Below are 17188 nucleotides of genomic sequence, written 5' to 3'. Positions count from 1 at the left end.
AAAATACATTACCTTTTGTTTTCTTGTTGTTGTCATTAGATCTTGTTAGGGGAACATGCTATGCCGTCTTTCACGTTTTTTGTTTTTTTTTGTTTGTTTGTTTTTTTGGGAGGGGGGGGGAGTTTCTTGTTCCTTTCTTTATCCACTTTTGTAAGTCAATATTCGTTTAGTTTTATACATGTTTATTTCTTTGTTTATTTTCTGTTTATTTTATTTCAACTAGGGTGAAACCTTTCCGTGCCCCCTGTTGTAGGCATGGTTATGCCAAAAAACAAACAAACATAAACAGTTACTTAAAACGACAGACTTTCTCACAACCACAGCATACCAGTCCAGACCTCGGACGAAGCACTCACGACGTTCCTGCCAGTGACGTCACAGTCTGACGGTGCCACGTGCGACATTGTTGTTTCCATCGATCCAGCGAAAGTCAGCAGTTATGGCACTGTGTGCATACAAGCTGCGTGAGTATCACAAAGGCTGGGATCCTTTTCTTTAGAATTCTTTTCTGCTTTTATCATGACTTGTGATAACAATTAGGCCCGTTGGGTCCCACTTGTCCTTGAGGTGTTATTTGTATTTTTTAAAGAAACTGCGTCCAGGTCTGAATCCAGCTTGTTCTTCTGCGATGATTCTTTCAGCCTGTGGTTTGAGCCTGTTCAGTAAGATCTTCAGCATCACTTTGCTTGGGTGACTGATGAGACTAATGGTGCGGTAGTTCTGGCATTGTTGGAGGTTGCCTTTTTTAGGAAGTGTTATTATAAGGGATTGCGTCCACGCTGGATTCAGACCTGGACGCAGTACAACAGAGCAGATCTTCAACATAAGACTCATAATGGAAAAATATCTCCAGCATCAACAGGACCTCTATCATGTCTTTATCGATTTTAAGAAAGCATTCGACAGAGTTTGGCACGCTGCACTGTGGGCAACTATGAACCTCTACAACATCAATGCCAACCTAATCAAAGTCGTACAGAGCCTCTATGAGAATGCAACAAGTGCAGTGTTTCACAACAACAACATAGGTAATTGGTTAGGAACGACGGTCGGTGTGCGTCAGGGCTGCCTGCTCTCCCCTACTCTCTTTAATCTATTTCTTGAGAGAATCATGGAAGAAGCACTAGAAGAACATGAAGGAACAGTGAGCATTGGAGGGCGAACAATCACAAACTTGCGCTTCGCTGATGATATTGACGGATTAGCTGGTCACGAGCAAGAGCTAACAGACTTAGTGAACCGCTTAGAAGAAAAATCAACAAAATTTGGTATGGAAATCAGCGGGGTAAAACCAAAAGTGATGACAAACAGCAACTTCACATCAGAAATCAAAATCAAAGACCAGAAACTTGAAAGCGTTCACAGATTCAAATATTTGGGATCTATCGTGACAGACGAGGGATCAAAACCAGAAATACTGTCAAGAATTGCCCAGACCACAGCCGCAATGACCAAGCTCAAACCCATCTGGAGAAACAGAAAAATCGCCATCAGTTCCAAAATCAGACTGATGCGCTCTCTGGTCATGTCAATATTTTTATATGCATGTGAATCATGGACCCTCACAGCGGAGTTAGAGAGAAGAATAAGAGCTGTAGAAATGAGGTGCTTCCGAAGACTCTTAGGCATCTCATACAAAGACCACATCACGAATGAAGAAGTCAAGAGACGCATCCGCAATGAAATCGGGCCCTATACTGACCTTCAAACACTCGCCAGACAACGAAAACTGAAGTGGTTTGGTCATGTCACACGCTCCTCTGGTCTTGCTAAAACAATCTTACAAGGCACAGTGAGGGGAGGAAGAAGAAGACGCAGACAAAGGAAGAGATGGGAGGACAACATTCGAGAGTGGACAGGCATGGAGCTGAGAGACGCGAGGACTGGAGAAAGGTGGTTGACAAAGCTTCGAAGGCGCCCCAAAGGATTCGGAATCTGAGGGATCGGTGACGGTGACGGTGAAAGAAACTATTCATTGGTGTGGGAAGTGTGGAGATAGGATTTGAAACACGAAAGAAGCAAAACACTTTGTTTGTTAATCCATTTCTTCGTTAATTTTTGTTTAGTTCGTTGGATAATTAGTTCACTAGTTTATCAGTCAGTCAGTTAGTAGGTTAGTTAGATATTTTGTTACATTGGGGAGGGGGTGATGACAGGACGCGAAGCCAGAAAGTTGGTCCAAGATTTGAGGAAAGAACTGGTCGGTTAATGTGGTTAGTTGATTAGTTAGTCGGGTGGTTAATTAGTTAGTTATTCATGTTGGGAGAGTGGGAATTGCACGTAAAAAAGGAAGGAGATCACGGTTTTGATGAGAGAAAAGCAGAGGGATGAACGTAATTGAGTGGTGTTCACGGCCAGAGGATAGGTTGAGGGAGGTGTTACTGAGATAACTTTCGATTGTAGTTCTGTTCCTATTAGTGTGGAAAAGAAAGCAAATTAAGTACAGATTTGAATCGAAGTAGATAATAATCAAGATAGGCCATTTCTTTAACACGTCACACCAGTATGGATTCGTACGTTTCATTATGAGAGGTTGTTTTTATTTTGTGATAAACATTTTGTTAAGTTGTATCTCTTTCTGTTGACTTGTTCAAGCGTATGTCTGTTTGTATATTTTGTGAATTAACCTATATAATCTTCAAGAATGTTCAGGTATGTGTGTGTGCCTGCCTGTGTAGTATCAGTAGTAGTCTTCAGTTTAACGTCTTCCACTTTAAGTGATATTAGACGGAAAAAAAAAGGGAGGGTGGGGTGGGGGGTGGAGGGCGGGGCATGGTGGTGGGAACGGTATTGGGCAGAGGGTGAAGAATGGTGTGTGTGTGTATATGTGTGTGTGCGTGTGTGCGCGTGTGTGTGTGTGTGTGTGTGTGTGGTGGGGAAAGATACAGAGCATTGGAAAAAATAAAACAATATAGAAGGAAACGCTAACATCAAACAACTGTAACAACTATAACAAATGTCCAGTTGGACTATGCAGCAAACCTTCTGCAATAGCAGATAACATCTTGAAATTGTCAAAAATACATTCAAAAGAATTTTCCGAGAAGTGTGGTAAAAACGATTTCAGACTCTGACATTCAAAGAGTATGTGTTTACTAGAAATAGATTCGCCGTGGCGAAGTGGTTAGCGTCGCGGACTGACGGCTGGGAGGACGCGAGTTCGAATCTCAGCGGAGGTGGGTTTTTCGGCCCGTGGCCGGCTCCTACCCAGAGTTGAGTGTGCTGTGGGCTTAAATGGGGAGACTGGGACCACACAGTCGAGTGTCATCCACTTCAAGGATGCGTCTTTGGGTGTGTTGCTCTAATTACCTGACCAACACTGCAAGTGTCTGTATCTCTCGGGCCTGGTTAACGCCGGGATATCATTATGACAGGAAGCGTAGAGTACAGCCTTGTCACGCAGTCCCAAACCAAAATGGACCTCCATAGCAACATCGTCATCATCATCGTCATCCTCCTCCTCCTTCATCGTCATCAATATAAAACAAAATAGTCTCAAAGTCTGTGGCCTTTCATGCCCTGCTCTCATGGTGACCTCAGTTTCGATACCCCTCCACTTCCGTGCTTGGGGTGAGTTCTGTCAATGTCGTCAGTGTCGGCAGATTCATGGGGGGCTGTTGTTTGAGGGACGTGGTGGCGGTCTCCACTCTGGGAGAGACGCTCACTCAGTCTGGCTCCGCGACTAAGCCATTATTGTCGTTAGTAGGGGGCTTAGTAGGTGGTGTCCTAAGTACGTTAAAACAGAACAGGCACCACTGAACACCACCGAAGTGACTCAGCAGCAGTGCAGGGTCTCCTCTGGTGTGTGGCCTCCAGGCGACCTAACATCGATGGTTCCCTGTGGACTGCCGACGCTGGAACTGCGACGGACGAACCCGGGTGTGGCCGTGTATGGGGGAATCTAAATGAGCGGCGTGGGAGTAATGCCACTGAAATGGCGCAGATGATGGGGCAGCAAAAAAAAAAAAAGGAAAAAAAAAAGAAGAAAGAAATAGATTCTCCACATATGCATTTAACATCTCTGCTGAACTTTGTTATAAAAGCGTTCAGCTTTATCCTGTTTGATAATGCCTGAGTTTGCCTTAAACTGAATAAATTACTGAATGTATTTGATTGATTGATAGAATCCGGTTGTTGAATATTATTTATACTTTTACTTAAAACTTTGCCACTTTGCTGGTATACTTCCCTGACTTTGCTCCATGTTGCTTTTTCTAGTAAGCGGTACCCCTCTTGTACAGACAAAGGTACATAAAGGTCTATGGTTCCCTGTTGGTGTTTTGCACATTTTCTTGCAGCCCTGTCAGCCCATTCATTATATAGGAGACCAAGGTGAGAAGGAACCCAACAAAAAGTTATATGTGTTCCTCTCAAATTCAAAAGATGTACAATGTGACTTATTTCTGTTATTATTTTGGACTTGTTCTTACAATTTGATGAGTTTAAAGCATATAATACAGATTTTGAATCAACACAAAATAAGACTTGTGGAAGGCAAACTGGAAGACCAAGAATATAATTTAAAGCCATAAGAACAGCGATAAGTTCAGCTGTGAATATTGACCGATCTTTACCAATATGGTATGATCGTTCAGTTTTCAGTTTTGTTATAACGAAAGCTGACCCTCTTGGCCATTGTCTAGGAGTGAGCCGCCTGTGTAAATATGTAAGTGGTCACGGTATGTATCCTGAAGGTGTAATCGGACTTCTGTTGCCATGATATTTGGATTTTCTTTTTTTGCAATGTCAGTATGATTGATATCAAACTGTGCTTTACTCATCTCCCAAATGGGGCATGGACTTACTGTTTTCTGCGTGTCAACATTATCTGGATTAATTTCGGACTTTTGGAAAGGGTTTGACACAAACGTGCCAATTGGTGTTAGATAAGATATCGTTTTAGCTCTTTTTGGGAAGTTGTTTTCAGATGTAATTCTTACTTCCTCCGATGTAAAATTTTCAGTTGTTGAGCTTCTCAATACGTATTTAGCACATGCCAGGTTTCGGTATTCATCCAAAGGTAATTCTTCTATTTCTTTATATGTTACGAGGGTTGATGCGTGGAAAGGTCGCCAAGGGCAAGTCTATATGCTTTACAGTCAATGCTTTGAAGTTTCTTTAACAAATACTTTGGGGCGTTGAAAAAGACTTCTTTGTCCATACGATAGTTTGGATCGAATAAGTGATGATGATAAATGTTTCAATATCGTTGTGTCTTGTCTTCAGTACTGTTTACTTATAACTTTGAGTTTAAACATTTTCTTGCTTTTGTTATTATATATTCAGTATGGGCTTTCCGAGCTAGTTTTGAAGTAAGCATTAAGCCTAAAAATTTTATCATATCTCTGTATTGAATGGGCTCATTTTCAATTTTAAATGTTGGTAACTCTTCTGGATTATTACAATTGTTAAAAACCATAATGTGAGTTTTTTCAGCTGATAATGTAAGACCATTGTCGACAATATACTTATTCAGTTTATCTATTTCTCTTTGGTATGTTTTCTTTATATAGTTTAATGCCCTTTTTGATGCATTTCTTTTCATAGTTACATTCATCCACATACATATATCATCTGCGTATTGCACAAGGATCACGCCTGTGTGTGTGTATGCATGTGCGTGTGTGTGTACGTGTATGTGTGTACACTTTGTTTTCTTCTATTTCCTTTCTGCTGTAATGTTCATATCTGTATATGTGCTTCCAATATTTCTGTGTTTATTCATTCTCTTTCTGATATTTTTCTTATGGTATATTCTTTTGTCCGTGTGCATATGAATATTATATCTATATTGATGTCCTTTTTGTATTGACAGGTGTGTGTGTGTTTGTGTGTGTGTGTGTGTGTGTGCGTGCGTGCGTGCGCATACACTGTTTCAACAGGATGGCTTTAAACGGTCTCGGTGAAAAAAGGTGTTACACTGTCACTCGAATTGATGATACAGGTAAAAACGTAGATTTAATGGAGAGGGGGAAAAAAACAGGAACTGAGCTTTTTTTTTGTTTTTTGTTTGTTGTTGTTTTTTTGTTTTGTTTTGTTTTTGGTTTGTTGTTGTTTGTTGGTGTTTTTTGTTGTTGTTTTTTGGGGGTTTTTTGTTTGTTTTGTTTTTTGTTTTCTTGATAGGTCAAAATGAAAGAAACAGTTTCGGTTCTTTTTCTCCTCTCTCTCTCACTCGTGCACAATTCGTTGTATGATACCGTTACCATGGATAATTGCTTTGCGGTTTCCTGTAAGCAAATAACATCTAATTTATGTCTCTTATCTGACAAACGATTTCCCTTTTATCTTATTTCGTAAGCCGTGTGCATTAAGTGTGGGTACTTTGATACTTGTCATACATGAAAAAGTGATTAGTGTTATTGACTTTTAAACAACATTTCACAAAACGAACAGAGTCCAGCGTCAAAAGCCAAAGTCGGTTGTACATGTCAAGGGCAGTTACCGTGGGTCACCGGAAACGAACATTGCGTAACCTCAGCTCGCTTTCGGCGTACCTTGAAGTTGTGCCAGGGACATTCTGTTCTGACATCTGAAGGTAACTCTCTCTTCGTAAAGCTTTGGGAGGATCTGTTTGTGGGTCAGGGGAGCTCCGGTGACGTTTCTCTCTGCTCCAGTACACCGATCTTGGAGTACGGAAGGCAGCTTGGCTTGAGACAAGTCTCGTCCAGACCGATTCCATCTGCTTTGACCTGATTTCTTGCAAGATCAGCAAACAATGTCTTTTTCACAAGTTGCAGAAGAATGCCTCTTTGTCAGACAACGTGAACACGTAGCGTTTTCAGGCGACATTTTCTGCTCCCGGTGATACAAAGTCGCTGAGAAGTAGCCGAGGGACACTTTCTCTGGGAGGGGTCGATCAAGAGTTTCAGTTTCAGTAGCTCAAGGAGGCGTCACTGCGTTCGGACAAATCCATATACGCTACACCACATCTGCCAAGCAGATGTCTGACCGATCAATCAAGTCAAGAACTTTGACGTATAGTGAAGCGACGACCTGTTAACCACATGGAAAGACCGCCTTTCTCGTTGCGGCTTCTCTCCATCATTTGAATGTGGTTCACATCCGTTCTGGACCAGTTTTCTTTCTATGTCGTTATTGCTGAAACTGATAGGAAGATTTCTAATTATCACCTTGGTAGTTTTCACTTTCCTTTCACCTTGTGCTGTCATCACTATGAAGGGTTTTTTACCGAAGTGGTCGACAGTATGGTTTCTAATTTCGATACCTTTCAGGAGGAGTGAAACTCTACTGCTGTCACTGTGGGGGTTAATTCCCCATAGCCCTCCTATTCTGCGCCCCTATCACTGTTATAACCGCTTGTCTTTTCAGCTGCTACACATTTTGGTGCACTTGTTTTTTTCCATTTACTTCTGTCGTTCTGTTAGTTTCGCTTTTTAAAAACATGTGGCGGGGGAGCTAATTGAAATGTATTATGGTCATTTGCATAAAACAGCAGAATTATGTAATAAATCCGGCTGCAAGCGATGCTTGATCCACAGCATGAACCTTAGTGACATTATTTAAAACATTTTTGTAGCCTCAAAGAGGAGAAGCACAGACCATGTTTGTTTGTTTGTTTTTATAAATCGCATGTCGTCCTCAAAAGAGTGGGTGGTCGGAAATGAAGTTCAGTAACTGATCAGTTTTTGTCGTGGAAGCAAATTCTTATGAATGACCGCTGTTGAACGAAAACATTTTGAAGTTATTATATTCAAGATCTCACTCACAGTGATGATTCTGTATGGATTTTCGATGTTTGGGCTTAACTTGTGCTTAACCCTTCCCCCACCTTCCTTCGTAGACTGGACATGCTACAAGCCACCTGAAGCGCGGTGGTGCACTAACTGTGATTTGCTCAGATGACAAGTGCTCCAGCCATCCGTGTCAGAACGGGGGTGGATGCGTGCTGGTGCCTTCAGAGTCAGCTGGGTACCGCTGTGTGTGCCCTGATGGGACCGCAAGTCAGCAGTGTCCGCCAGGTACATATGTCGTGTGTGTGTGTGTATGTGTGTGCGTGTGTGTGTGTGTGTGTGTGTGTGTGTGCATGTGTGTGTGTGTGTGTGTGAGTGTGTGTGTGTGTCTGAGTGGGATAGAGCGGGTGTGTTCTGGCGTCTTCAGAGTACCATTGGTTTTTAGTGTTTGTGTGTGTGTATGTACGCATGTATCTGTGTGTGAGAGAGAGCGCCTTCATTGCTTGTAGAGTCAGGCAGGTGCATCAAGAGTGAATCTGTGTGTGTTGTGTGTGTGTGTGAGAGTTGGTGAATGCTTGTGCCTTCAGAGTGCCACTGGTTTGCAGTGTTAGCAAGGTACGTCTGTGGTATGACTCAAGATTCCAATGATTTGTCATAAATACCATACCCTTCCCTAATAAAATTGTGGTAAGCATCTAGAAATCATTTTGTTTATTTGTTTTTGATTTCGCGTTCTTTGTGAATCACGATTGAGCCATGAATGCGTTGCCTATCTTGTTTAGTTATATGTTCAAATATTCATTTAATTTTATCGGACTCCTAATGCACATACGATAATTTTCAGAACGCACTACAGTGGCTCAAACCAACCAGCCGTCTCATCAAGAAACAACAGCAAGCCAGCACTCTGACACAACGACATCAAACAACCAGCACTCTGACGCAACGACATCAAACAACCAACACACTGACACAACGACATCAAACAACCAACACTCTGACACGACATCAAACAGCCAGCCCCCTGTCACCACTCCATTCACCCCAGGATCTACAAACCAGCAGTGTGCTGCCGGTGAGTATCTAACAGGTTGTCAGAAATCAGTTTTGCCAGAACCTGACAAAGGTTTTCTTCTGAAGGAATGCTAGACTGGTAATATTAGTGTAATTATATAGCTGTAGTAAGAACTTTACGGTAGAAGTGACGAGCAGTGTTTCTGAGAGAATAATTATAATAATGGAACATTGCTTTCGCGTTCTTCTCGGAGTTCTGTGCTCTCAAAAAAAGCAGCGTTGGTTTTCCTGTTTATCAGTAATACAGTATCAACGTGGCATTGCAGAATTGTCGTGATCTTTGGGAATGGAAATAATGGAAACGTATACTGATAACTGTACCATCCGATCGTCTTTGTGAGTGTGGCATTGATCAGTGCAGATCACGCACATACTGGAAGTCTGTTATGCAATCACCATTGTTCACTTTGACATATTCATGTATACATGCATTCGCTCACATTGATAAATACGCACACGTTCGTGAACTGCAACACGCACGTTTACTCATATTTACGCGTGCGGTTTGACGTGTATAGCCGTTTTTTCCCACCATGTAAGTTTTCGGGGTCACCCTTTGAATAATAACCAGTTCAATATTGTCAGTTTGAGATACACTGGAGCTGAATTTTGTTTACGCTTAATCAAACATGTCCAACTTGTGCATATCGGCTAAGGTATATTTCAACGTGCTTTAAACAAATATATATTCACACAGGTACGACTGAATAGCCCGTGGACTGGGAACACAAGAAGGAATGTCGCCTCCAAATCCACGTTAAATTTCCTCTCTTTTTGTAGTCATCACTAAAAGCCTATATCGAGATGTTTTAGTTGTGTTCAGTCTGGGGGTAGTTTTGATCATTGCGTTTTACCAAAGTCTATCCCAATGGATATAGGTCCCAAAGTTGGGTGAATGTAGCTTCTTTTTATTTATCCTTTCGTCTGCCTGGTTGTCTAATCGGCACTTGTTCCTTTCCTTTCGTATTTCTTTTCATGCTCCGTAATACCCTGCCAGTCCCATCGCAATACTTACTGGAGCACAGCTTTTCCTTTTTCTTATTACGACAAAGTTACACGGAAAAACAAGCAGGGAAAATTTAAGCAAGGTGGACGTTCCAATGGTCCCTCGCTGACAGGCACAATTTTCGTTCCTACATTGGTTCAATTGCCTCAGCATTCTGCTTCCTGCCTTGCTCCATGTCCCTTCAGCAACCAATGTTTTGCATTCCAGGTCTTGAGATACGAGACCTTCACGAATTGCTTCTGTGTCGTTTAGAATATGCCCTGGGCTGAAGAGCCCTAATCGAAGCTATTAATCGGCGTAGGAACACAGACGGGTGTGTCTTTCTTGTCAGGTTTCTATGAGAGAACCTCCCATCAAGCCATTAAAGGAGGCGTTTTTAGAGTTTTTTGTGTTTTTTTTACTTTGATGCTGTTTTGAATAGGAGGAGGGACGTTATGCTGTCGGTTATTTGATAAACGAGGTGGGTGTTGGGCACGATGTCTTCGTCTCCATTTGCCCAGCCCCAGTCTTCTCGATTAAGTAACAGTCTCCAGGTAACTCTTGACCAAGTCCCTTACTTCTTTCTTAATTACAGATAATGCTGACTGCTTCTCTGACTGATACATGTTTCTTCCTACGTATCATAGGTGCTCCAAACTTTTTACATATTTTCTACCGTCGTCTCTCTCTCTCTCTCTCTCTCTCTCTCTCTCTCTATTTTTTTCATATCCTGTACCTTTAATCACTGCGCTGACAGGGTTGATGTGGGTCATACATGTGATTAATGTTGCATATACGTTAAACCTTTATCATCTTTAGACGCCAAATTCTCCAGTGCGTTACGAAGTTTGCACGTGGGCTTCTTCCTTAGCTTTTGTACGCATCCAGAGATTTCGTGGTGTATTAGATGTAGAACGCTGGGAGGCTCTGCGGTTGGTCATATTAGGCATATTCTGTATTCATAAAGTTCCTGTTTTCGGGGACACAGTTTGGAGGTTGTCAAATCATCAATGTGATGACAGAGTAAAGTACATGTGTAGATGAAAGGATTTTCTCTAAGCCCATGTGTTTTGGGTTTTTTTCGATTAGAGGTACTCCAGTATGTGGATTAACAATCTGTGATTTCTTTTACTCCAGTGTGTGGATTAACAATATGTGATTTCTTTTTAAGCACTTACATGAACGTGTGGTATTAAGTCTGAAACAAATAAAACTGGGCCTTGTTTGAGCTCTTTGTCTGGAGAGTGTGTTTTTCACCTTTTTTGTTTTTTTTTCATTTTCCACGCTTGACTGTAGGCGAAAGAAAAGTAGCCAGAGATTCAACAGAACAGAATTGGGTGTTCAGGTCCCATCATTTTCGTGTGTCATGGCAATGAGAGAAGATATTGTTTTGTTTTGAATTGTATTGTAGTGTATTACTCTTTTATAACAACGTATTTCTCTTTGTGAAATTCGGTCTGCTCTCTCAAGGGAGAGCGCGTCGCTACATTGAGAGCACCACCCTTTTTTTCTGCCTTCAAGTTTATTTGTTTTCATATCAAAGTGGATTTTTCTACATAATTTTGCCAGGGACACCCTCTTTTTATAATGGTTCTTGTACGTGCACTGAGTGCATGCTGCACACGGGACTTCGGTTTATCGTCTCATCCGAATGACTTGCGTCCAGACCACCACTCAAGTTCTAGTGAAGGGAGGATAGTGTGGCATTCGAACCAGTGCGCTCAGATTCGGTCGCTTCAAGGTGGACGCGTTACCACTAGGCCAACACTCCACTTACCTAGTCACTTGACTATTCTCTGTGTGTGTGTGTGTGTGTGTGTGTGTGTGTGTGTGTTCCTTCAACTGTTCCTTTCGGTGTGCCCCGATATATTCACAACATAAACCGAAAGAAAAAAAAAAGAAGATACGTCTTCCACCACAACCATCACCACCGAAACAATTCTCGTTTGTAAATTAAATGTTCTGTTTGTTTCTGTTACAGAAAAGGAAGCATTTGTGAGTATATTTCATTTACTTCTTTTCAAGAATAAAATGGATAGCTATAGGATTGAGTCACTTGTGCTGCAAATGCACCCCTTTCCTTACATTACTTGCTGCCAACATCCTTCTCCATTGCTGTTCTTCTCCGCCTGTCTTTTCTTCTTCACACATTTCATTGCAGTATTTGTACACTGAAGAGAACAAGAAGGGAAAAAAACTTGTCCACACATGCTGGCCCCGTTCCAGTGTACTGTTATTTCGATGTTTCAACGTGCCAATATGATAACGTATGCAATAATAACCGAGTCAGTCTGTCAAATATCATCATCTTAGATGAACTGACTATAAATAAATACAGAACGAATAAACGAACCGAGTCAGTGTAACACATGGCACCGAAGGAACTGATTGTAAATGTGCATTTCTTAGTTTTTAACAACTTTTTAATGATAATTCAGATAAGCTATAATACCGAGAACATGCTTGTTAGCAACTGACGAAACATACTGATAATTAGTGTTTAGATTTATTCTGATGAACTTTATGAAACTGGATTGCATTCCTTTAGTCCAGTCCGCCGAAATTCATTTTAAAATTCAACATTTACAGAGAAAAGCCGCACAGGAAGGGCGCGTGCGTTGCACGTGCATCAGCCCCTACACGAACCAGACCTACACGGTGGTCAGGCCAAGAGTGTCCAACAAGCGACTGCTGCGTACCGCTGGCATCGGTTCTGGCGTGTCGATCGGTGCCATGGCCACTGTCGCCCTCATCGTTTTCCTGGCCCGTAAACTGAAGGGCGGGCTGAAGAAGGCAGGGAAGACCTCACTGGGGGCCCGTCCCACTAGAGGCTTTCGAATGGAGATGCGTGAACCTGGAGCTGACTGGTAGAGGACTGGGAGGGATACCACATCAGGAGAAAAAGGCGAAGAGTCAGTTGGCCTTATGTCGACAGTACTTCGTCCGTTCGTCCGCAGTTTTAAAGGACTTGACCGAAAAAAAATCATAAATGTTTGAAGTTGTTTTTCGTCTCATGTGAAGCCATTTCAGTTCACAAAGCACATTTCAAAACTAATTTCTTTACTGATCTTACACGATGCCAGTAAAGCAGGTACATTCCCAAAGTCATTTCTAATTGTGTTTATTGTTTGTTTTTTGTTGTTGTTTGTTTGTTCGTTTTGCTATACGAAACCATACCATTATGATTCAGCTGGCACATTTCCAAAGTGGTTTTTAATAGTCTCTAACATTCTGTTTGTAAATACTGGTGGTTAATTTTGTTGGTTATTTATTTAATTAAGTTTGTTATATGTAATAGATCGAGATGCAGATACATGCAGATTCAATTCAGTTTGATTTACTCCAACAACAAAACATACGTTTACCCCGTTTGGGAAATATTACTTATTAGACTGTTGCGAAAATTATGCTTCAGAGTATGTAATTCGCGAGAAGAAATTGTTGTTTGCTTACACATTTTTCTTTAACTTTATTGTTCGTTTCTGTGAAAAGCTATATCTTACACTTGCAAAATTAGAAAATAAGTGTTTGTGTGTGCCTTTAAAATTTCACTGTCGGCAGTCGGCTATTCTTTCAGTACAGTCGCTTGACTATTCGTCATCCACATTTACGTATTTGCTTTCTTGCAAATTAATAACTTTGCAAACATAATTGCAGGTTTCGTCTTTGATTGTGTTGCGTGCTGATTTGTGCCCAAGTGCACATATTTCAGTGTCCTGTGTGTATGTCATTGCGTGTGTGTGTTTGTGCATGTTTGAGAGCGCCCGCGTTTGTATGTATATGGCTTATAGCAGATATTTTTTTCATGTCAAAACGATTATTAATAAATGCTGCTTTCCATGAACATGCATTCAGGCACGAATATCCGCTTCCACGTACCCACACATGTCAACTATTTATTTATCTGTTCATTTACTAACAGACTCACACACACACACACACACACACACACACACACACATATATATATATATATATATATATATATATATATATATGATAGTCAGTCGTGTCCGACTATGACCATCAGAACAGCAGAGGAGGCAACTGCTGTTCCGTCTATTTGGGCTTGAATTTGATTATAGTGGAGAGTGTCTTGCCCAAGTTACATCCCCACTCTCTCGGCCAAGAGGGTTTTACGACAGTCGGCGTTGGGATGGTTCCCAAAAGCCAACTAGCCCACAAGGCTGCAGCACTAAGAGCCAGTGCAATTTTGCCTCCTAGTTTGAGAGTCATAGTCCTTCACAAAAGACTAAGCTGTAAATGATTTCCCGTTGACTGGAGAAACCATTGATAACACAGCTCTCACTTTGCTGTTGGCCCAAATGTAAACTTATGTCAATCTGTGATATAAGCCGAGTGTCGGGCCTGAACAGACTGACATATCCTTACATGTTCACTGCTGAGTGAGTGAGTCAGTGACTAAGGAAGTAGGTAAGTAATTAATTAAGCAAGCATGTCAACAGACTGACATACTTGCTTGCTTAATTACTTACCTACTTCCTTAGTCACTGACTGACATGTAAGGAAGAAAATAGTAAACATAACAAATAAACGCATGATCGTCGATCGACAATAAGCCCAGGGCAGATACAAAAATAGTCCAAATGTGTGCAACAAAACCGTTCTTTTCACGATAATATAGAATAAATCATACTGATCACACTGATATAAAGTTTACCGCTGTAGGTGGGCGGGAACTTGATTAGATTTTGATTTTTAATAATTATTTTTCACACATCTGTCCATGAGAGAGCGCCTTACAAAGAGTTGCAAGGCAAGAGCAAGCCAGTGTTACGCAAGCGCGCGGTATAAGGGGTCGCCAGAGGAAAGCGTACAGCGCGGTACAGTACATGTGACTGGCTGCTGCCGCGCTGATGCTGTCCTATACCTCCGTTAGTAGGACACTGCGGCAGATGATAGATACAGTGCAGAAAATAAGAGAACTCTTTGGGATCAAAAGGAAACAAACATTTTCAATTTCGTGTACTTTATACTAAATTGATAGAAGACACAAATTCGCTTTTATGAATGTTTTCCAGTTTCTTACCAGTCATGACATTTCGTAAAGAATGAAAACAGTATCATACTGACTGCAAAGGTGAATTTACGAAGGCAGCACGGGATAGTTTAGTTCGTAAGTACAATTTTGTTGACATTTTACGCAATGCACAACTTGGATATACTTCATGCTCTGCTTATTAACGTGTGGAATATAAATATCTAAATATGTGTTAACTAGGTTTGTTTCAATGAACATTGTCGGAGCACTGTCCAGAAAATTAATTCAGAAAGCATGGAAGGCAGATGATGGCAAAATCGACCAACATCAGGTCTTGATGTGAAAAGTACGGTATGAAATACATATTTTTCTTTGGAAATGAACCGGTATTGGCAAATGTGACTCACGAACCCTGGCGCAGTAGACAGTTTACCATGGGAAAGAAATTACATCTGGCTGGAGTATGAAGGTGGCAAAATGAATTGCATCAGATAGTCACGAAGAGCAAAGACTGCCTGGGAAATGAAAATGGGTCAGTCGCCGGAACCTTTTGGAAATGGGGGTCTCTCAGTCTGATTCAGTATAAACATGTGTTTACAATGATTATTCAAATGTTTAACATGTTATCAGGATTGCAATTAGATAGAAAAAATGTCTGCAACAATTTTGTGAGAATCTGTTTTATTCTTGTGTCTTAAATGTGTTGAAAAATTATCAAAAACATCAAAACTTTCGGCGCCATTTTGTGACATGACAATGTATCTGAACATGAAGTGGTCAGAAACAAATAAGTACAAACCTTATAAAAATCCAGTACATACAGACCTGATAAATATTCATTTGTTGTTATAATAGAACACTGATCATCAAAAAAAATGTATATTATGTTTGAAATATTACGCAAAAAACCCGCGTGACAGACGTAAACAACCCGTTCCTCTTGACATTTTATTCATTCAAAGGCAAGCACATTCATGAATACACTACACGTTCTTTACTTGCAACAGGTGGTCAACACATCTATCTTTGACAGCACATACACTAATTTTCTGGTGAAAACGTCTATTCAACTATTTAAATGCAATCGACGTTGCATATTAATTTTCGGTTCCGCTTTTCTGTGTTACTTCTCTGCATGTAAACGTCCCAATAAAAATATACATGCAAACAAAATTAGAACTGTTTTCAGATAAATCACGCAGATTCATCGCGGGAAAGCGTAAATCGGTTTGACAAACTCGCTTCAATCGTGTGTGTTTGAACAGATTCAGAGAATGTGTTATTTCCGACAGCGTGTGAAATGTACGTATTTTACACGGAAATCTCCGGCATGTTCATTCGCACCCAATGGTTGATACATTGTTTGAAAATAAACTGTGTCTGTTAATTTCGTCGTTGCTATGGTTTCTTTATGCATTTTTCTCTCATCCGATTAAGTTTAGACACTATCACTATTTCTGGCACATGGCGAGATGCAGTAATATTCGGATACTGGCGTAAGGTTTCGAACTAAGTCAACGCATGTAGTTCGATAAGACTGCTTTCAGTTGAAGACTTGTTGCATCAAAAGTTCCAAACACAAAGTTCAAAGTAGAAAATCACCTCCTTGAATTACCTTGATTCTGGCTTTTGCTATCTAGTAGTTTATCAGTTCACGTGACAAACGAAGTGTGGAATGAAAAAAATCGTTGTATCCAAAACACGTCAGTCCCTACGTGCTTATTGTTCTGCAGAATTTGATTAGAACAGCCGCATTTTACATCACACAAATTCTGAAAAACCAAACTATACATTGTGAAAGTTATTTCTTAAAATTCAGTTTAAAGCATTTAGTAGTGCTTGAGATGAAGTCTGTAATCCTTCAGATTTGTTCACTGTGAGGATAAAGCTAATCAGTTTTCTGTTGATTGATCGAATAAAGAGATACAAAGAATCCGGTGTTTTTTATCACAAATTTTCAGATAAAGAGGATAACTTTTGTCTGTTGATATGAATTATATTATTCCCATTTCATAAGAAAATGAACAGTAGTACTTTGAACAGTTAAACACTGGGGAGAATTGATGTGAAAATGAAGTGCCTGCAGTGTTTATGAAAAAAAAAAAAATCATCCAGGGTGGGGAAGTTAGTTTTGGTATTTTGGGTTCCATGTTACATATGTCATGAGGTTTTAGGTAATCATTAATAAAATACATAATTTTGCACTGACTTTGTTTGATTTCATTGCATGGGTTAAGGATGGCATGATAGATTCATTATTATCATTATTATAAATCCAGTAATTCAAACATCTATGTCGGGAAAATTAGTTTAGGTAACTTGGATTCAGTGTTACACATGTTACAACAATGTTTTACATAATCATTAATAAAATGTATGATTCATTGTTATTATTATGATTATTTTTTATATCCCACGCTAAATTGACGTCTACTG

The 17188-nt window shown here is 40.5% G+C and overlaps 1 protein-coding gene across 3 annotated transcripts in view; it reads left to right on the top strand.

Annotated features, from left to right (window-relative positions):
• Positions 1-13401, top strand: part of LOC143280810 (uncharacterized) — a 231135-nt gene extending 217734 nt beyond the window's left edge. For all 3 annotated transcript variants that reach the window (XM_076585503.1, XM_076585501.1, XM_076585502.1), the window contains exons 65-70: positions 324-464; positions 5883-5944; positions 7860-7979; positions 8536-8766; positions 11732-11745; positions 12340-13401. In XM_076585503.1, coding sequence (XP_076441618.1) covers positions 324-464; positions 5883-5944; positions 7860-7979; positions 8536-8766; positions 11732-11745; positions 12340-12621 — 850 coding nt within the window. In that variant the 3' untranslated portion in view covers positions 12622-13401. The remainder of the gene's footprint in view (positions 1-323; positions 465-5882; positions 5945-7859; positions 7980-8535; positions 8767-11731; positions 11746-12339) is intronic.
• Positions 13402-17188: the final 3787 nt, after the last annotated feature.

Source organism: Babylonia areolata, chromosome 4 (genome assembly GCF_041734735.1).
Source record: "Babylonia areolata isolate BAREFJ2019XMU chromosome 4, ASM4173473v1, whole genome shotgun sequence".
In the NCBI taxonomy this organism is placed as follows: domain Eukaryota; kingdom Metazoa; phylum Mollusca; class Gastropoda; order Neogastropoda; family Buccinidae; genus Babylonia; species Babylonia areolata.
Note: the sequence above shows the minus strand (reverse complement) of the source record. Positions and strands in the feature narration are given on the sequence as shown.